The following is a 20,138-nucleotide window of genomic DNA, read 5'->3' as shown; positions in this document are numbered from 1 at the left end:
GGAGAAGGAGCACTGCTACTGATTCTGAGCAAAATGCAATTCATCTTTCAAACTGAACTACTTGCAGCTATGAGTTGCAAAACTGCAACTGCAAAACTCCAGTTATTTCCTATTGCTACTTTCAGCCGTAATTCTACAGACTCTCATATACAAATATAAGTTTTATTCACATGCAGCTGGCCCAGTTTTGACTCTGCTCCTCTGATGTCCCTGTCACAGCTTAGGAGACAATTCAGGACCTTCTGTTTGCTGTTAAATACCTTGTTGGTCTGTGTTAAATCCAGAGTGCTTGGATCCTGAGCTATAGCATTCCTTACTAGAGCCAGCTGGGAAAAAAGTCCCTCCACAATGTTTCCCCCTCCACCCCCTCCCAAAGTTGAAGCAAGTAATTTTATTCAAAGCAAAGCACCCCAGAGTTATGTAATTTCCAATGTATTTCTCCACAGAGGGCCACAAAGTTAGTAACTGTTTCACTGCCGATTCCAGGGTCTGGATCCTGAAAAAATCTTCCATTATGAGATTTTAAACATTTTGTTGGGTGTTTTCCAAGCCCGTCTGCAGAAGTAAGGGCTGGCTGTGGGACAAAAATCACACTAATGCATCAGGGAAGGCTTCCTTCAGCCCCTTTTAATACAATCAAGAATTGCTCACGCTGAAGACCAACACCACTCCTGCAAGTCCTGACACATTTTTCCCCAGAAGGCTGAGTAAGGAAAATAATGTGCAGATTTGTACCTACAGCTTCTGTACATGCTAGAAAAGACACCAGGTGCTGCCAAATTGTTTGCAGATGGTCTCAGCTGTGTTGTCCTTCCACCAGAGCCCCACCTGTGCAAGCCCACCTTTCCTGCTCCCAGCAAAGGGCACCATACCTGGCACAGCAATTCACAGAGTCGCCTCTGCAGCAGTTCCCATCTCAGGGCATTAGCAGTTGCTATGAAGAGACATTTACAAGTCTAACAGGGTTCCTTAAAACTTGATAAGCACTCCATTGTACAGTATCTCTAACTACTCCTTATCAGAATTTATTGCAGTTTGCGTTAGTCTGGTTAAGCCTGCAAAAATTTTTTTCACAGGGAAGAGAAAACACTGGACATCTTCACCTGCAAATCACAGGCAATGCTTCCCCATATCATTAGTGTTAGGGTTGCCACAGTTCCCTGTGGAAACAGATCCCTCATGGCTTAGGGGAAGAGAAGCATTTGGCCTTTCCACTTGACATCCTGTACAGAAGTTGTAAGGTCCATGGGCTTTGTATTTAGAAGCATTTTCCCCTCTTACCATGTAGGTGGGAAGAAGTAGGGGATTGGAATGGGTAGGTGGGGAGGAGACCACAGCCCAGACCTTCAGTCAGAAGAGGCAACAGACCTGTCTGGCTTTTTACAGGAACCAATATAAAGCATTTTTATTCATCTTTCCTTCAGTGCCAGCCTTATTTGTCAGCCCTGTTCTTCACAATGCTTTGCAACTTCTCTACACATACACCAGTTAATTTATCTACAAAAATATTTCTGCAAAGTAACTGGAGTAATTTAAAGCCAAGGTCTTAGTCATTTTCAGGGTGGTGGGGGGGTTGATTTTTGGTTTGTTATTTTGTCACAGTGGCACCAAATCCATCTCACATATCTGGGGTTCTCTCTCGATCTACTCAAGCTCACTTTACAGAAGAAGTCCATCTATTCAGAACTGGAAAGTGACAAACTATTTCCACTGTCATGCCTCTTGCTAAGAGCAAAATAAAGCAGCTGCACAGTTTGAGGGAAAGCAACATGAGCACACACACTGACAATACCAAAACATTGGTCAGAGGGGGCCAAGCACATTTTGGGGCTGTTTCTGCCATATCAGTGCAAAGTTGTGCCTTAGAGCTAAAGCCAAGGGTCACAGGGAATTTCTCCTGCAAGATAAACGGTGGTTTCACATGGAGTTGTTTGCAATGCACACATATACGTTGAGCACATATGGTAAGTGCATTCCTGAGGCCAAAACATTCGGAGGGCTTAGGTCAGTCAAATCCTTCTTAAGAAAGGGATCAGACTCCGGGGCTAGGAAAGAAAAAGCCAAATGTTCTGGACTCAGACCTCAGCATAATTTAACTGCCCATGTTATTGAGGTGCTGATGTCAGGAAGTGAGTGAGAAAGAGGCAATAAGAAGTTCCCATGGCTCTGTGGCAGAAGTTGCATGTGTACAAGGCAGTGACAGTATTGCTTTCCACTAAAAGAGAGCAGCCTAACACCACACAGATATTCAAAAACAGAGCAAATACAAGCAGCAAACAGAACATAGAATGTACAAAAATCAAGCCTACATACTTCAGAGGAAGCTTAAGAAAGAGGGATGTCTGTTTGGGATAAGGTGGGGAACAGCACTTTTGGTAAAGGAGTACCTGTGCCACATGTGGAGTTCTAATCCCCCCCCCTCCTAGGACTGGGGGTTTTGTTAAGAGCTTCTGAAGCTTTGATGGATCCCAACACCCACTCCTTGGGATCCCACCTGCTGCTCAGATGGTGGCAGATCTCTTCAAGCAGAAGGAAAAAAAAAGGGAGAAAAATCCCAAAACAGCAAGCAAGGATCCACAGAGCATTTTACTGAATGACCTGCAGATCAACCCTTTCTTCCCTTGATGTAACTAAATCCTAAAGTACTTGCCCATGCAAAACACGAATGCTGGCACATTGCCAAAAGTTACTCACTTTTGTGGTCTTCCACCTTCTTCTGAAGCAACTGGCAAGTGCTTGCTAAAGCTGCAATCACATCCCTGAGATTCTGCTGCTCAGAAATGGCTTCCTCCAACTTGCTCTTCAAGGATGCTGCTTCCTCACAAGCAGAGTGAAATGCTTCAACTTGATCCTCTGCCTAAGCACAAAACAATATTTAGGGAAAAAAGAAAGGAATAAAAAAAAAATAAAAATAAAATAAAGCAGCCTGGCTAGCACAAGGAGCCTCTACAGTTCATGCAAATGAAACCAAGCTGCATCTGTTCTTTCTCAGGAAGTGATAAAGCTCCCTCTGAACTTCTGCATTTTTACGTTGGGGTGGACTGTGTATGGAAGCTATTTTTGGGCCCTTTTTTTTTTTTCTCTTTTTTTTAAGCCACCACAAATATGCGATGCTGCCTCTTTCATCAGCAAACTGTTGTCACCACCCCCTCAAATTTTACTTCCTCTGCTGGTTCCACTTTTGCAGGGAGGCACACCATTCTGAACACATCTCCCTTCCCCAAGGGCAGCCATGCATTGGACACAGCCCTGGCCATCTCCTGGTTCCCTGCACAGAGGGAACTGGGCTGCCTCTTACGTGCTTGCTGGCATCCTCCAGTTGCTTGGTGGCTTTTTGCAGCTCTAAACGTAGGATTTCTGCCTGGCCAGCAGTTTCTTCCTGTAGCTGTTTGGCAGTTTCTATCTCGCATTGTCTGTGGGGCAAGAGAGCACAAACCACAGCTAATAGGTGACATTCTGGAGCGGTCTGGCCCAGGAGGTGACACACTCTGGGGCTGCTGGGACATGCACCAAAAGTCAGCTGTTTCACACTGCAGCTCCCCAGGATCCAGCAGCCAGGGAATCACACTTTTTTTTTGCAGCAGGAAGGGGATGAAGGCTTCCTGTGATGTTTCTGGGTACCACAGGGAATCACTGTCAAGGAGCAAGAGCTCAGTGGAGCAAGCTTTTGCCATTTGGACAACAGAATGTGTTTCCTCAGGGTTTGGGAGAATGGTGGTAGGATATCAACCAAGTGGAGTCAGTCATTCTAGAAAAAGATACCCCGGAGCTATTACTGCTTCTTTGGATTGATTTCTTTGTGTTTGAGCAGGAATTTCACTTGACAGCAAGCAGGTGCCATCAGAAGCAGTGCTAAAAGAGGATGGCTTTCAATGAAACTCTTCCACTGAAGAAACCTTTGCCCATTTCCTCTCTAACTCACTTCAACTTTTTTTTTTTTTGGGTTACTTTCATCACAAACAATTTTGCCAAAGAGACAGCTTTAAGAAACCAAGCCATCAGTATTTTTATCAGCTCTTTTCCAGGTGGAGGGAGAGCATGTAAGAGGTGGTTCAGTGGAAGGTAAGTCGGGCAAAAGTGTGGTACAACTGCTCTGCATCAGCTCTCAGGGCTGCCAAGCCCTAGGGACATCCCACATTCAGGGACGAGGCTTGGAGCAACCTGGTCTAGTGGAAAGTGTCCCTGCCCATGGGAGGGGCTTGGAAGTGGATGATCTTTGAGATCCTTTCCAGCCCAGGCCATTTTATGATCCTATTTCTAGGACACAACTCACAGAAGAAGCCATGTGTCAAAAAAGTTACATTTCCATATTTAATGACAACACATTAAAGCTACACCCTTGGGAAACTGAGACATCTTCCCTGAGCCTAGCAACTGTATCCCAAAGCAAAAATACCTGCAGACATATCTAAGAGCTCTCCTGCTTCACACAAACCCAGCTGTTTTTTTAATGGCTGCACCTGCTTGGTAGGCAGAGCCCTCGTGCTTTAACTTCTCTGTCTGTGGTCTCCCTGGTGTTTTCAGAGACACCTCCAAGACTGTACATCAGTCCAGACAAACCTGAACTCCCACACAGTGTAGACCTTGTGCTAAAACCAGATCCACTCTCCAAAAGAGATTATTTCCTCTGTGAAAAATAATTCTTGAGAATTCAGTAAACTTTGTACCACAAAAAACCCACCCCAAAATATAATACTTAACAGCTAAGCAACCAGAAAGAAAAAACCCAAACCAAAACAACACCAAATCAAAACAAACAAGCAAAACCCCAAAAACAAACCTAAACCAAAACTTAACTCCATCCCCAAAAAAACCACACAGGCATTGAAGGGGTACCTAGCAGAGAGCTCTTTCCTTAGATGAAGTAGTTCTGTCTTGGTTCTCCTCAGGTTGCCTGCCACTCGAATAAAATCCTTGTCTAAGGACTCATTGCATTTTTCCAAAAGCTGGAGCTTCTGGGTCCAAAGACATCTTTTTTCTCCTAGTTCTTGCTTGAGAGCCTGTGGAATTTTGAAGTTGCCATGTGGTTAGAGGAGCAGAACCAGAGAATGAGCCAGAGCCTTAATTTACATGGTGAGAATTGAGTTCCCTGCTCCATCAATTAATATTGCCACCTACACCCCACACTATCAGAGGATAGAATACTCCACCAGCAAGGTGCCCAGCAACAAAAACCATAGCTTGTAAGAGGAAGTTTTACTAAAAGTCATCTTGCAGGAAGCCCTAAAATCGATAATTTAGGCTTCTGTGGCCCTTTCCTCAAAGTACAACTGAGTCCATTCGTACCAAATTGAGCTAGTATTACAGCAAAATAAACGAAATAATCAAGAATCAGTAAAACCATATTTCTGTTTGTCATACATGCCTAGCAGATGATCTGTCCCAGCAATGATCCCCACCAGAAAGGCTTTTAGATTTACCTCTGGTTTGTAGAAAGGAAAAGGGTAAAAATTAAGTGTAGGTAACACTGAACTCTCTTATTTCTCTGAACAGTGACTTGCAGTACAAAGTAATGAGAAGAAGAATCCAGTGCTCTCTCTCTGACCTTGCTTAACTGAGCACATGAAAGCGTCCTCAGCTTTTAAAGTATGCATAATGAGAGTCAAACAGAGGTCAGGAAAGAATGAAGTTTATATTCCTGGGATTTCACAGAAATTCTAAGGGGAAAACATCAATCTTACAAATACAGGCCATGTTATCTGCTTGCAAGTTGAAGTTTCATGCTCATAAGTTTCAAATAAAAAAAAACCAAACAAAACATATCAAGTGTCATGCTTTAAAAAAAGCAAGGAAAAAAATAGCAGGTTTTGCTGATAGGTTTCCTAGGATGACATGGGATGTGACCATGTACAACTGCCCACATCCTGAGGATCTGTTTCTCAGCCAAGGCAGGCAGCAGTCACTTGTAGAAATACCATTATTTTGACACTTAAGTGGAATAGGCTAACCAGGGCACACATACCAGTCTTACCTCCCAGGAGAAGGGTGAAAAAGATTTTGCTGTCACTATATATACTTAAACATATGTATATATGCACAAAAACATAAGCACACTTCAAGTTGGCTTTATGTCTAATATCCTTTAAAATGCTTTTGAAAATACCGAACCACAGAAAAGCATAATATATTTCACAAGAAATGGTGGGCAAGGCTTCTAGTGACAACTTTCACTGACAAACTAAATCTTGGACCATGTGCTTTCTCTGAGGCTGGAAGAAACTACTTTGAATTATTATTTTATTTTTTTTTTAGCTAATGTTGTTCAGCTCCATGCACAAAATTTCACACATATCTAGCTTGTTCTGTCTAGGTGAAGATAATTTGACATGAAGTCATTTCCTATCCCCTGTAGGACCCTAAAGAATGGAACCTTTTATTTTTAAAGGATTTTGCTCTTTCTTGATCCTCTCTTAGCTCAATTTCCAAATGCATCATTCTTTAGGAGCCAGAATAGGATTCAATTGCCGCAATCAACTCCAACTCCCACACCCAAAGTTTTTTAGCTTCACATATTTAACATGAATATGATCCCAACCTGAATGTAACTTCACAAGCGTTTTTCAGCTCTGACAGCTTTGAAGGAGGAGGTTTTCAGTCAAGATCAAAAAGCTACTGTAATTCATGAGCCAGCAGTTTGCTGGAGTCTACCCAAAGTCACATCTGGGTGAAGAGAGTGAGATGATTGCACCTTCTCTAAGGGGGAGGTTTTATGATTTACCTGAAGAAAAATTTTAAAAAAACTGGCTCCAGGACTGGATGGCTCCCAATGATTGCTCCAGCCCTGCCCAGGAAACATTAAGAGGCCCAGCTACACCATTCTGCAGCACTAAAGGAAAACAGGAGGACAGTTTTCTGCCCAAAGAACCATCTCAAGCAGCACATCCCCTGGTGGCACCTGCTGTCACCTAAGGGAGAGGAACTGAGGGGTTTGACATCCATTAGGGAGCTGAAAAACAGCATTAATGTACAGCTTAGGGTTGTTAGAGCCTTCCTAGCAACAGATGAGCAGAAAGGAGCAGGTTAGAGAAAAAGTCAGATCCAATAAGACAGAAATTTTATGTAAAAACATAAAACAAACTGTGCTGTTATAGGGGAGAGAAAGAGGGAACAAGAGTGTTTTAGTTATTTCAGGAAGACATTTTTATCAATACCTTGAGCAAAAGTCTGTGCTTGCAAGCCTCACTACAGATATTAGGAATAGGAGAAATACATCATGCAAGATTAAGTTGTAAAACAAGGTTTTGTTGAAATTTTTCCTGTGGAATATATTCAGTATAAGCAGAACTCTTTGCCTTTCACAACAAAACTCTATGGAGGTTTTGATTTGGAAATTCGGTTACAAAGCCTCCTCTGCTAATTGACCTGCTTCAGCTTTCCTTCAAGCAGAGTTTTAACTAAGGGAGCTCTTGCACAAGACAAGCCAGAAAGAGCACAGCATTTAAGTGAATAGCAATCATCCTTTTCCTCCTCAAAAAACCCCAGCAAAAGATCTTTCTCTCCATGCAGCCATCTCTGACCCACAGATAGACTCTGATCTCCAGTAATAAATACACACAGCATGCAGCAGCAAGACATCCACCTGAAGTTGTTCACAGCTCCACCATTTCACTGAATGCTTCAGAGAAAGTCACTCACCATAAGTTTTCTTTCCCATGCTTGTTGCATGTCCTCATCAGGATCTTTTACCCATTCTAATGAAACCATGACAAGCTCCTCTGCTTCAGAGGCTTCCTCTTGCTGAAAAAGAACATAAATTTCAAAACAACCTCTCCAAACTCCAGCATTTTTAGTGCTCATCTAGAACAACTCTGCCCAGAATTACCCAGGATACAAATTAGTGTCAGAGTAGCTAAATAATATATTAGCCAAGTGATCTTTTTAAACTGTGATCCCCCTCCAATCTCAAGCTATTCTTATTTTTCCAAAAGGAGTAAACAATCTGATTATCAATGCCTGATTAAATTGCTGATCAAAGACAACACCCTTATCCATGTAAGCTTTATCACTGACCAGGTTTTGCATGATAGTCTTGAATTTTTCTCCTGCATATTCAGGCCCCTGAAGCAAAAGCAGCACTTCACGGTCCAGTGTTTCATCCAGGGATGTCCATTCAGTCCTGATAATCTTTGAAGAGACAGAAGAGCCAGCTAGGTAGTTTTGACATCCCTTTATTACAAACCAGCATCAGTGACATTTAGACTTTCCTGAAGTAGTCCTGCTCTGTATTTACTGGAAGGTCAGAGCTACTGAAACTTGAAGCTTGGAAAAGCCTTTTCAAAACCATCACATCAATGAAGATTTAAAAGAAAAAAAAAAAAGGCAAGCCAGCCAAGCTGCTGAGTGATCCAGTGTAAATATTCATGTCAGGGTAGGCAAGAGGAAGTCAGTAATTAGTTATCTTTATTCAGAGGAGTCTTTACTAAGTGATGAATAAGCAGAGCCCTTGCTTACAGGTGACTCGGTGGAATCATGTCTCACTGCAGTGTTTGAAGGGCAAACAGTGACTCACTGGGGCTCTGGGGAGCTGTAATATGGGATGATACCTTAACTCTTCAAAGCTGCCTAGCCAAGCCCACCTCTCCTTTCTGGGCCTGAAGTTTTAGTCCATTTGTACATTTTTATTGTCATTGCTATATATGCTAACTCTTTGCAAATGCACCTCGCACAAAAATAAGTGGAAATCATTCAGCAGCATCTCTCTGCTGTCATCTCTGCTGCACAGCTTGTAGCTGAAGGGAAAGCAGAACACAGGGAAGAATGGGATTCCATGGATTGTCTAAGGAAATGGGAACAGAATAGCTCAGTTTAAATTCAGAACCAAAGCCATAAGTGTATCACGATGCTTTGCCAAAACTGGTATAAGACAGCTTCAACAATACCCTATACTTGCAAAAATTATCAGTGGTGGATTGATAAGGGGAGGTATCATGCTGCTGTTGGTGTTGGATAATGCAAAGATCTACCTTATTCCTTAATCCCCAAATTAAAAATTCTGAGGATGTGAAGAACAATGTTTCTTGACAGAAACTGGCACCAGTGAGGAAGTGGCAGGCGAAGCTCCTGACAAAGAACACAGCTGAACCTGGAAAGCTCTGACAGTCAATCACTTTATACCATACAAACCCAGTCCCACTTTTTAAAGTCAGGGGCTTCTGACATACCCCTTCTAGCAAGGTGTTTGTGGAGATCTCTCCTTCAAGTGGGAATACCCCTCAAAGTTACTTCTCAAAGCTGAAGATTGGCCCATGGGTCAAATCACGCAACATGGGTGAGTAATAAACTATTTAACAATTATTAGCTTGGAAATCTTTGCTTTAATAGCTAGTGCACTGTACAAGTAGTTATAAATAAATAATTCTGATTAAAGTCTTTTAGTTGAAGCATTATCTTGTATATTTACATAAATATTTTATTCATTTAAATATATTTGATTTGTCATCAGCAATGCTTATCAGAGTTTCTTGACAATACATTAGATTAGGACCCAATAATACGCTCATTTTAATGCTTCATTTCCTTTCTGACTACATTTAACTCGAAAGAAAAAGAAGTCTCCTCTTTCACAACTGAAAAAAATCATTGTTCACGTTTGGTTTAGGCAGTACAAGAAGCAGACTATCAGCTAGTTTCTGCAGCATAAAAGCCTTTATATATTGGAAAACTGATACCTTCTCCCATCAGTCTGTTCTGCCAGCCAAATGCATGACCCAAGCTCTTCCAGATTTACTTTGTAGAGCAGAGGAGGGTTTGAACTGAATGATCCTTAAGATTCCTTCCAATCCAGGACCTTCTATGATACTGTGAGCTAATATTTTATATCTACAAGTATTTGCTCTTCTCTGGACCTTCTCCAAGGTTCTTGGAGCAATATTGCAACCTTCTCATTCTGTGCTTACATGTTAGGATTAATAGCTTCAAATTCCAGAGTTCCCTAATCATCTACAGGGAACGAGCTTTGTTCTGCCTCTGATGATGCAAGACAACTGGGAAGAGATTAAGGTTTAATTCATACCTCAGAAGACTGTGCAAGCTCCAGTTCACAATGCAGTGAATTCATCTCTTCAGGAATATTGCTGTTAAATTTACACAACGGGAAACTCAACCCATTCCTAAAAAGAGCAGGAAAAATTATGCATCAGGCCAGTCTGGATTTCTAATGAACTGCCTTTCCTGGGATTTGGCCACAATACTCACGAGATCAGCTCTTGCTGCATGTGTTGGATGTTCTCCAGCAGTTTATTTCTTTCAGCCTTCAGTATCTAAAACATCCACAGGGTTTGGTTAGAGGTTGACTTTGCCATGTGGAATCAGCACAGGCCAAACCAAACCCAACCCATACCTCTATTATTGAGGAACACTCCACAATGGTTAACTTGAGATCCTTGATGTCCTGCTCCTTCTGCAGAGATTGTTGAGAAAAGAACAACAACAAATTTATATTTGAGCCTTCATCACAGCAGTAAAATGTATGATTTAGCTTGAGCAGCAGCCTGATTATGACATAAAAATAGTTGTGAATTTAAAAAAATACAGTGAATTACCTTGCATATTAAGTAATACAAAGCACTCAGATGACCTTTCCTACCTAAATTCTGAAATTAAGGAGACAAGTCCTCTTTTCCAGGTGCTATACTCTAATTTATTACTCACCTGGCTTTAGGTCCAACAGACTAAACTAGACAGAAGTGCTCTAGTTTTATCTTAAAATATGGTTTCTATTACATGCTTACATGAGTTTTAATCCCAACTGACCCTTTGAACAATTTGCAATGTTCTGAGTTTACTTATTTTTCATTAGAGTGTAGCACTCTGTAGATTAAATACAACCTAACAGAAAGGCTGAAAAAGCATCAGTCCTCATAGTAGGACTGAGAAATTGGTAGAAGAACCAATTTTTTGGTTCTTCTGCTTTCTCAGCAGCTACCAATGAGCTCCAGTCAGCTTACACCATTCCAAAAGACACTGCACAGACAGCAGAGAATTTATAAAAGAAAACAGGAATTCAGAGTAGCTCTTGTCCTCTCACACTTTTATGAGTTCTTCCTACTCTTTTTAAAAATCATGGAGGTTTTTGAAAGAGATGAAGGGCACAGAAAGCTAGGCAGGAAAAGTGAGGTTGCAGAACCAGATTATCCCAATGCCAACAAGTCAAGTCAGTTTTCCATACCAATTTCTTTAAAATTATACCAGCCACTCACATTTACCCACATTTAATCTAGTGGTCTACTTTCAAAATCCCCATTTAGTCTGTAGACAAAGAGTCTTGTTGAAATAAAATTATACTACAGAGCTCACAAAAGCTTTGAATCATTCAAGTAGAAGAAAAGTGAAAGCTATTTTTAAGAAAAGAATTTAATAAATCTGTGCCCTTAAGCTGCTTCTGGAAAAACAACCAACCAAAACTATTAAAACACTCAGCTACAAAGTTATCAGCTGGATCACACTGAAGTTCAGTTCTCTTTTTTACTATTTGAATTCAATAGCAGTCAGTTTGCAGGGAGCCCAACAGTCAAATATTTTATCAGGAGATTTATAGAATGTTCTGCTAAGTAGAAACTCCATTGGCATAGAAGGCTCTTTGCATAATTCATTAATTCAGAGAATGCCAGCACATTTGTATGGTCTTCTATCTTTGTCTTCTAGTATAAAATGCATGTTTAAAAACATCAGCAAAGTTCACTCCTCAGTAAAGCCTAGATAATTATACCTCAGCAATAAATGGACAAATTTCCTTCTCCATTGGACTCTAAGTCACCATTTCTAGTTTGACATAAACAATTCCAGTAAAAGACATGAATGGAAAGACCTTCTGAAGGTCTCTGCTGAACAAAGTAGCCTTTACAAGTTTCTGGACATTTTGTCTGAAGTTTACAAGTTTGTTTTAATAGGCTGTGTTAAAAAAAAAAAACAACCAAAATCCTGAAACCTTTAATTATGCTGACTCATAACCAGGTCCTAAAGTAGAGCTCGCCTACTTTGAAGCCATTTATAGGATCAGGTTCTGCAGTGTGAGAAGAGTAGAAGTAAAAGTGCCACAGTGAATACTACTGCCTTGTCTTTTTACAAATCATCCTATCAGTACAGACTGGGACCCTGGGCCAGTGGTAAAACAAGGTATCATTAAGGTCCCTTCCAGCCCAAATTATCCTGTGATTGTGTGGTTTTTAGTTAGTAATGAAGTAAAAGCAACTAACCTGGATCAGGCTTGCCTCTTTATTCACCACAGTGCTCTCAGAGATATGTGCTTGGATCTGAAGAACAAAAAGATCAAAATTAAGCCCAGCTATTAGTACAGACTATGATAAAAGTCTGTTCCCATTTCCTGCTAGGAAGGGAAAAAATTATCAGTGTTCCTTGCTTAGAAAAATCAAAAGTTGTCTTTGAATACCTTGCATGGTGTTTGTTTCAAAGTACAGATCTTATACCCAGCAAAGAGTGAAAGCATTCTCAACTTTTTGTCACCTTTGTTTCCTCTCACCTGTCCAGGTCAATATTGTCAGCAACATCTCTCAAAGCAGGATCTTAATGTATTTTCTTGAATAGTGAGAGAAAGGTATCCAAAAAAAGCTTAACTTTGAGGAAAGAATGAATTTGAGGATTGTTTCTCTCAGCCTGGTTTTTAGCCTCCAGATAGCAACATCCTTGGTGAAAGATGTCACACTCAAACTACTATCTCACTGCAGTCCTTCAACATAGAGAGGTTCAGGGCTGTTTGCCTTCCAGCAGCAGAAATTCCCCCTTCACTAGACCCAAGTAAAATCCAGGTTGACTTTTTATTCCTCTCAGCTTTGAAATGCTTACTTGAAGCTGTGCTGCATTTTTAGACAACTCCAAAATCTTCTTTTGCAGCCTGTTGGTGTCCATGCTGTTCCTAATAATCTAAACAAGACACAGTGTTTAGGCACAGCTGAATAGATTGACAGCTTCTCCTTGAAGAAGCCAGGCAAAAATGACATCTCCACCCCCAAGCTGCTGCCTACTCTCAAGCACTACCAGCACTTTTGCACATACATTGCATGTGTTTGCCCCACCAAAATTGCTTCTGCTTCTTTTCCCACCCAGAGAACTGGTAAAAGAGAAAACCCCTCAAAATGTTAATTTATAACCACTACCAGATCTGGAAAGCTAAAGAAAAGTCAGCCCTGCAGAACGAGAATTGTTTCCAGAAAAAATGTGGTTTAATACCTATTTGGATTACGGAGCTTTGGCAGAAAGACTGATCTTAAGGTGATTCTTTTCTTTATTGTTTGATTTAACCTGTTTCTGCATTTCCCCCTGAATAGTCAATACTGTCTGTAAGCAGGCATCAAAACATTTTATCACCCAATAAAAACTAGTTTATAATATTTTCTCTGATGCAGTTAAAAAAAATGAACAGCTCTCCTCTGTATAAAAAATAAGCCTAGGGATATTCTGCTAATGGAGCTGCATTCTCCTGTAGGTCCTTGGCCAGTGTCAATGGATCCATCTGTTAGTGGAGACCACACCCACTGTGATTTTTTATAATTTTTATTATGTATTTTTGGTGTTACAGCTCCATACAAGATTCTTCCTTTGGATCTTAAGGGAGGAAAACAGAAGTGAATATGAAATGATAAAGTGTTGGATGGAGATTGTTTCAATATAGAGCTTGTGTATTTATAGCTGTGAGAACCAGAAAGACATGGAATTTGCCTATAAATCTTGGAAAAAAGGTGGTCAGGGGGAGAAGGAGTTTGTCTCTATCCCTATGCTTCCCTAACCTCAGATTCTTACTTACCCAGCAAGTGGACAATGAACCACAGTGCAACCTCAAGATACAAAGTTCTATGAAAAATCAGCCCTTTAAAATGTTAGATATATTGGTAACCTAATTAGCATGCAAGGCTTCAAAGTCTGACAAACACTTCATTTCCTAATGGCAAATTTTAGCTAGGCAAGAACATATCAAATCATGATTTATTTTACCTCTTCCTGGAGAGAAGTAACTTTGATGTTGAGAGACTGATTTTCTTTTTCCTTTTAGGGAAAAATAAAAAAAACCAAAAATAAATAATAGAAAAAAAAATCATAAGAGGTGGTTTTAGCATGTAAAATTCAACAGCCAAAAAGCAACAGAAAACAAACATATCCAGAGCAGAGTGTTGAATCCCTTTGTTTCAGAGAGCACACAAAAAGGGGAGAACTGAGGCTGGTGCAGCTCATGAGCCTCCACTGAAGGTACAGGAAAGTTCTTACCTCTGATTTTCAACAGCCTGAGCAGCCACACCACTGTTACAGCAAGGTGTGAGGTGCTGTAAAAGGGAAACAGGAAGGGAGAGCACCTACCAACTGTTTGTTCTGACAAAGAATCTGCTCTCTCTTCTCTTCTGACAGGTTCAGGTTGCTTCTTGCTTCCTCTAGCTCTTCTTCCAGGGATTTGGCCTTCAACACAGAGTGCTGGATACTGCACAGGGGGAAGCAAATCCAGAGAAACTTTAGCCAGTTAATGCTGATTGTTTAGATAGGCTGGACATAAGGTATTTTTAGAAGCCACCAGGAACTTATTTTTTGGCACAGACACTTAACAGAAGAGCAACAATCAAGTTTAAGCCCATCATTTCTGTCCAGGAAGCAAAAGCTCATGGTTCTACTTCCTATTTGTAACCCCTTTCCACTCTTACAGTGAAGGATGAAACCCCATCCAAGACAGGTGGATGCAAACAAAGCTATGGTAAAAATTTAGCTTGATTTTCTTTTATTCAGTGCATTAGCTGGGAAACTCAAATTGGAAAACCTAAACCACTACACACAGTTAAATATATCATGTTATCTGAGCACAAATCTATCTTTACAACACTCCATGGTTTACAGTAGGGTAAACCATTTCAGCTGAGTATTCAATGATGAGCTCTGTAGCATTTTCCTACCCTCATCTGATAAACCCCAAACCACGTAGTAAAGCAACAGGCAAGGCCCTTTTCCAAGCTATCTTGATCCTGCAGAGCGTCCCAGGGCATGTGGTCCCACGTAAGGGCACATGTCCCATGCCAGCTTCCCTGCAGAACTCCTGCCTTAATCTCCCCTGAAAACCCTGGGAACAGCTTGGCAGCTGACCAAACCATATCACAGTGTAATTAATTCAGCCAGATCAACAGAATGAAAAATGGGCTTGTACTCATGGCGCTGATGTCTCCTCAGGCTACAGAAAGGCTGTACAAGTGACATAACTCACCTCAGTCCATCAAATGAGTAGCAAAACAGCTTTTAGACACTCATTTCTCCTCTGCTTGGCAACAAGAATGTGGTCTAGGATTGGAAGCCTTCCAGTGCTTGGCTCTTATCTTGGTAATATTAGGCTTTTTATTTTAATGTTGTTGTTTTGTTTGTTTGCCTTAGCCTGAGATTCTTCCTGTGTGCACCCACACCACCACATGCTGCAGGAACCTGACTCTGATGAATGACTTTATAAGAACCAGGAAGGACGGAGCAGAACATCAGGCAGGAGGGTTAAACCTTACAGATATGGCATAAAGCCAAGAAAGCCACTGTGACAAAGCAATGGTGAAGAGAACAGCATGAAAGCAAGACTGGAAAATCAAAGCTCTGTCCATGATAGGCCTGGTGCCATCAGGGTCCCCCACCTTTTTAATTTTTGATGTAGATGCTCATTATCTACCAGGAGCTTGCTGTTAGCCTCATCCACAGCTTCTATGGTGAGCTTCAGTTTGTTGTTCTCCTCCTGCAGCTTCTGGTTGTTGTACTGCAGGTCCGCAACACAGGTTATCAAGTCAGAGGTCTCCCTGCCAGGAAAGAGTGAGAAAGGTGATTTCATCTACTTCAGACTTTAAAACATCCTACTGCACTGATTAGAGGTGAGAGGAGAGCACAGCTTGTGATGCTGCAGTGTCCAGTCATTTGTTCTGCACACATATAGGAGAGCACCTTCAAGTCAATTCTCCAGTTTCATAGGCACAAAGAACTTTTGGTTTTAAGCACTTTTCCTGCTCCCTACAATTGAATTTGCTGTCAGAAAGTGCCACAGCTGGATGTCTGCATGAGAGTGCTTTAAAATTTTGCAAGTCACTAACAATGCCTCTGTATTCACTCTGCAATTTGTGTCCTTTCTTTTCCCCCAGGCCAACCCCCACTTAATGCTTTCAACCAAAACTTGAATGAGGATCATTCTTTTGAGATCCTGAGAAATTATAGGGAAGCAATACAGAGCAGATGTTGGATTTCTGACTGGGCATAAACTGCAAATTATACTTCTGCTCTTCCTTAGGTGCTTTGCCATTAACAGAGTCCAAGTCAAAGACATTACTAGTACTACAAAAAAACCCTCAACAAACTGCCTATCATAAGAAAGCCCAAAACAAAACCCAAGATAAGATTTTCGGGACAGTATGTCTTCTTATTGTCAGACAACTAAGAATTTGGTGGAGACACAGAACCAGTTTAAACAGGGAAAGACATGACAAACATCTGACCACAGATTAAAAAGGCAAATGGGCACAGAAACACCAAGGTAGCAGTGGTAAAAAGCACTGGTTTTATTTTAAGTCTGAGCAGAACCTGTGAAGAAGTTGACAGCATCAAGAGCTCCTGCAGACTGAGGTGAGCATTAAAATCTGCAATAATAGCATTCCACAATAAAGGTTCTTGGAGCTTCTGTCAAGTGGTTCAAAGACAGAAGTACATTATTCTGAGAAAGAACTGCTTAAATGGACTCACATGTCTCCTTTAGATACATCACCCCCAAAGGCCTCCAGGCTTCCCGATGTAACATCCATCCAGACATGGGTCTTTTTGGCTGAAAGAGGTGAGGGGTTTAGTTATAGAACAAGAAAAAGCATCTTTCCTGAACAGAAACAGAGTAAAATACTCTGCACCTTCAGACATGTTTTTAGGTGCTTGAAGTTCCAGGTCTTCTGTGCTTGTTGATGATTCTTCAGTAGCACCTTCTTCCCTGAAAGAAAAAAGCATCAAAGGTTACAAAGTCAGCAGGAAACTGGGGCTCTTTACCAGCTTTGTGACACTTCTAAAACTTTAGCCAAATGCCATGTTGTTGGCATGGTGTCCCAACACCATTTTCTTTCCAGAGACACAGGGGAAGTTTATAATCTCCTGTTTTCACAGAAGACTTATGAGATAGATTTATTAAAATACTGCTACCATTTTCTCTTACAGTCTTCAATCCACTCTCCCATGATGGTGTGATACTTTTCCAGGTCCAAAGAGATATCTTTGTGCTCTGGGTCAAGCATGTTGCACAGCTCTTCAAGACCACTGTCCTCTGATCCCCGGCTGGTCGTTTGTCTCAAATAATCAACTATCTTGGACACTGCCACTTTTCCTAAAGCAGAAACAGGGGTCAAACTCCAAAGCCTGGCAAGGCACCATAAAAAACTATAAAAGGCCATACTATTGAACTGCATTGAGTCCAGTTGCCCTCAAGATCTGCAGACAAGCAACTGATTCCTGTAGTTAGAGTGTGATCTTGGAAAAAAAAAAAGTAGTTAGAGCTCTTTTTTGTTGGGTTGAGATTTTTTGTAGTGGTGGGTTTTTTTCTGTGTAAAAATCCAGTTTACTAGTTTTGTGGACTTCAATTTAAGAGGAACAAAAGTTGACATGTGATACTAATCCTTGCTTTCAGGGCCAGGCTAGATGGGGCTGTGAGCAACCTGGGATAGGGAATGTGTCCCTACCCACAGCGGGGGGATGGAAATTGAATGGGCTTTAAGGCTTCTTCCAACACAAATCATTCCACAATTCTACCACTTCTAGTCATATCTGAGGTGGAACTGGAAGGAATTGCCTCTTGCTCTGAAGTTTCCCAAGTTTCTTACAGGATAAAGGCTGAAAGAAAGAAACAGCTGTTTGCAATAAGGGTAGCTGCTAGAAACCTGTCTCTCTTCTCTCTCTCCCCTGTGCTAAAGCACTGCAAAGATCAGCAGGGGAACGGTCAGGCACCATGCAAAAAAGGCACAGGCATTTCCACATTTATTCTTCACCTGCCACAATACAGGCACCTACATTTCTCAAAGCTTGGCATCTCTCAGGGACCAAAACATGATCTGAACCATAGAAATCTGTTGAGAGGAGAACAAAAAAGCCATGAGAAAACCCTGGCAAACCTGTGTGGTTGGTGTCACATGCACAGAAGATGGTGGTCAGCAGGTCCTCTTCACAGATCAAGCTCACATCGTACATGTTGTTGGCTTTGTACCCCCGAGTTTGTCTCCCTCCTGTGGGGGATAAATCTGTTATTGCCCATCTTTATTTGCTCATGGTAACTTTCATTCCAGATGACTGAAACAACAAAACTAACTAACCAGCTTCCCCTCCACTAAAAACAGCTTTCACTGCTAAACAACTAGTTAAACAACAGGAACTAGTCATAGCCAGAGCTTCTGAGCTGGGAAGTACTCCATGCATCTACCTTTATACATGTATTTCTGTAAAATCCTGTTTATTCTTTTTATGGAGTAAACATATGAAACAGGACACTTGAAGAGGCCAGGTATTTCTTCCCTCCCCCCAGATATATTGTATTAAGAATACAATATTATGTATTCTTAATTATTAAGAATTAATACTACTTATGCTATTGAGAAAACAATCCCCAAAACAAACATACAAAAAACCCCCTCAAAACCACAAAAAAAACCAAACCAAACTAAGAGCAACATCCAGACTCCTGTATCATTAAAAACTGCCTGATAGACAATACATAGGCTAAATTAAGAGCCAAATAAAACTTGGCTATTAAAAACAATACTATATTACTAGCCAAAGAGTAGTCTCAGTCTCAAACTGTTTAAAACACCTTTAGCTCTTAAACCAAAAATGAATTAGCAAATATGAAGAAGTTTTTGCCTTATCAATTACTCACTTTTTACACTGATATTAATACTTTTTAGAGAAAACTTAAGATTTGCCTCAGCTCTTTTTGCAGTCTTCTAACATTTGAGCTACTACTAAACTACTAAAATGTGTTGTTATAAGTTTAACTGGTAAATAAATGTCATCGACACAGACTGAATGTTCAGATGTCTGGGATTATGAATGAGTGGGTATTTTTCTTCAGGATTTTTACCTCTTTCGCTTAAAAGAAATGTCTTTGGCATAGGAGGTTGGACCACAGCACTTTCTGGATTTTTTTCAGATGTGAAGAAATAATTTGGACTTGATGTCAGATACTTCTGCATGGGCTGCACATCTTTAGGTTCAGCATTTGCTAAAGCACACTGTTTGTTCTGGGCACTGGCCTCCCTGGGCCCAAAGCAGTATGGAGAAGAATTCTCCATGGGATATGGAGGCATCCACGAGCTGCTGGATCGCTCACTGCTTTTAAGGATTGGAAGGGTGGCTTCTGCAGAGTAGGAGCCAGAAGTGGCCCCAGGACCAGGCACGTTTGCAGAGAAAATGCTGTCTCTGTCAGGGCTGACCAAGGATAAACAAGTATTCTCCTGACTTCTGCAGGTTCTCCCTTTCAGTAATTCTTCCAGATTTTTTTTTGTGCTGCTCTGTGGGCTGTCAAAGCTCTGGGACTGAAATTTTGGTATCTGCAAAGCCGGGTTGGAGACTTGGTCCATCATTTGAATGGATTTGATCTTCCTGCAGATGCTGTCCACTGGGTTGTGGTGTCGTTTCTTAGCTCCACGTTCAAAAGGCTTCACCATCTCCTTTCTCTTGCCAAATATCTGGAAAGAATAGGCACAAGATACGAGAGTCAGGGTGATCAACACACACACTTATGCCAATTTTTCCATTCAGCAGACAGTTTGGAGCTTTGGCATTCAGGGGTTTGAAAACCCCTGTTCCACTTACCAGCTGTGAGCTGTAACAGAAACCTTCAGCCAGGACATTTTGTTGTCCAGGGAACTAGAGGATGATGTGGAAAAGTTGGGGAAGAAAGACAGAAATACTTCCTAAAATCTCACTGCTAATTCTAAAATACCATAACTACAGCAGGGAGGTGAGGGAGAAAGGAAAAAAAAAACTGAGGAATACCCTGCAAATCAGTAGAGGACTTTTTAATTTAAAGGAAGCACTTTAATTGTATTGAGGATGGCTGGAGTGAGGCAGAAAAAGTGACACCAACAAGAGTTGCAGCATTTCTGTGAGCCTACAAGAACAAAAACTCCAGAATCCAGTGTTTCTTGTACTAACCAGCC

At 41.1% G+C, this 20,138-nt stretch overlaps 1 protein-coding gene across 3 annotated transcripts in view; it reads right to left on the bottom strand.

Annotated features, from left to right (window-relative positions):
• IRAG2 (inositol 1,4,5-triphosphate receptor associated 2) overlaps positions 1 to 19,662 on the bottom strand; it is a 34,185-nt gene extending 14,523 nt beyond the window's left edge. For all 3 annotated transcript variants that reach the window (XM_033514573.1, XM_015629342.3, XM_015629345.3), the window contains exons 1-19: positions 19,058 to 19,662; positions 18,096 to 18,206; positions 17,134 to 17,314; positions 16,851 to 16,927; positions 16,693 to 16,771; positions 15,603 to 15,761; positions 14,308 to 14,425; positions 13,948 to 13,998; positions 12,802 to 12,879; positions 12,195 to 12,251; positions 10,340 to 10,399; positions 10,195 to 10,259; positions 10,013 to 10,109; positions 8,011 to 8,124; positions 7,636 to 7,737; positions 4,837 to 5,000; positions 3,299 to 3,413; positions 2,695 to 2,857; positions 873 to 934 (exon numbers count right to left, since the gene is read on the bottom strand). In XM_033514573.1, the coding sequence (XP_033370464.1) occupies positions 873 to 934; positions 2,695 to 2,857; positions 3,299 to 3,413; positions 4,837 to 5,000; positions 7,636 to 7,737; positions 8,011 to 8,124; positions 10,013 to 10,109; positions 10,195 to 10,259; positions 10,340 to 10,399; positions 12,195 to 12,251; positions 12,802 to 12,879; positions 13,948 to 13,998; positions 14,308 to 14,425; positions 15,603 to 15,761; positions 16,693 to 16,771; positions 16,851 to 16,927; positions 17,134 to 17,314; positions 18,096 to 18,206; positions 19,058 to 19,643 (2,439 nt within the window). In that variant the 5' untranslated portion in view covers positions 19,644 to 19,662. The remainder of the gene's footprint in view (positions 1 to 872; positions 935 to 2,694; positions 2,858 to 3,298; positions 3,414 to 4,836; positions 5,001 to 7,635; positions 7,738 to 8,010; positions 8,125 to 10,012; positions 10,110 to 10,194; positions 10,260 to 10,339; positions 10,400 to 12,194; positions 12,252 to 12,801; positions 12,880 to 13,947; positions 13,999 to 14,307; positions 14,426 to 15,602; positions 15,762 to 16,692; positions 16,772 to 16,850; positions 16,928 to 17,133; positions 17,315 to 18,095; positions 18,207 to 19,057) is intronic.
• Positions 19,663 to 20,138: the final 476 nt, after the last annotated feature.

This window comes from Parus major, chromosome 1A (assembly GCF_001522545.3).
Source record: "Parus major isolate Abel chromosome 1A, Parus_major1.1, whole genome shotgun sequence".
In the NCBI taxonomy this organism is placed as follows: domain Eukaryota; kingdom Metazoa; phylum Chordata; class Aves; order Passeriformes; family Paridae; genus Parus; species Parus major.
The sequence above is the reverse complement of the archived record's forward strand: the minus strand, read 5'-3'. Positions and strand labels throughout refer to the sequence as shown.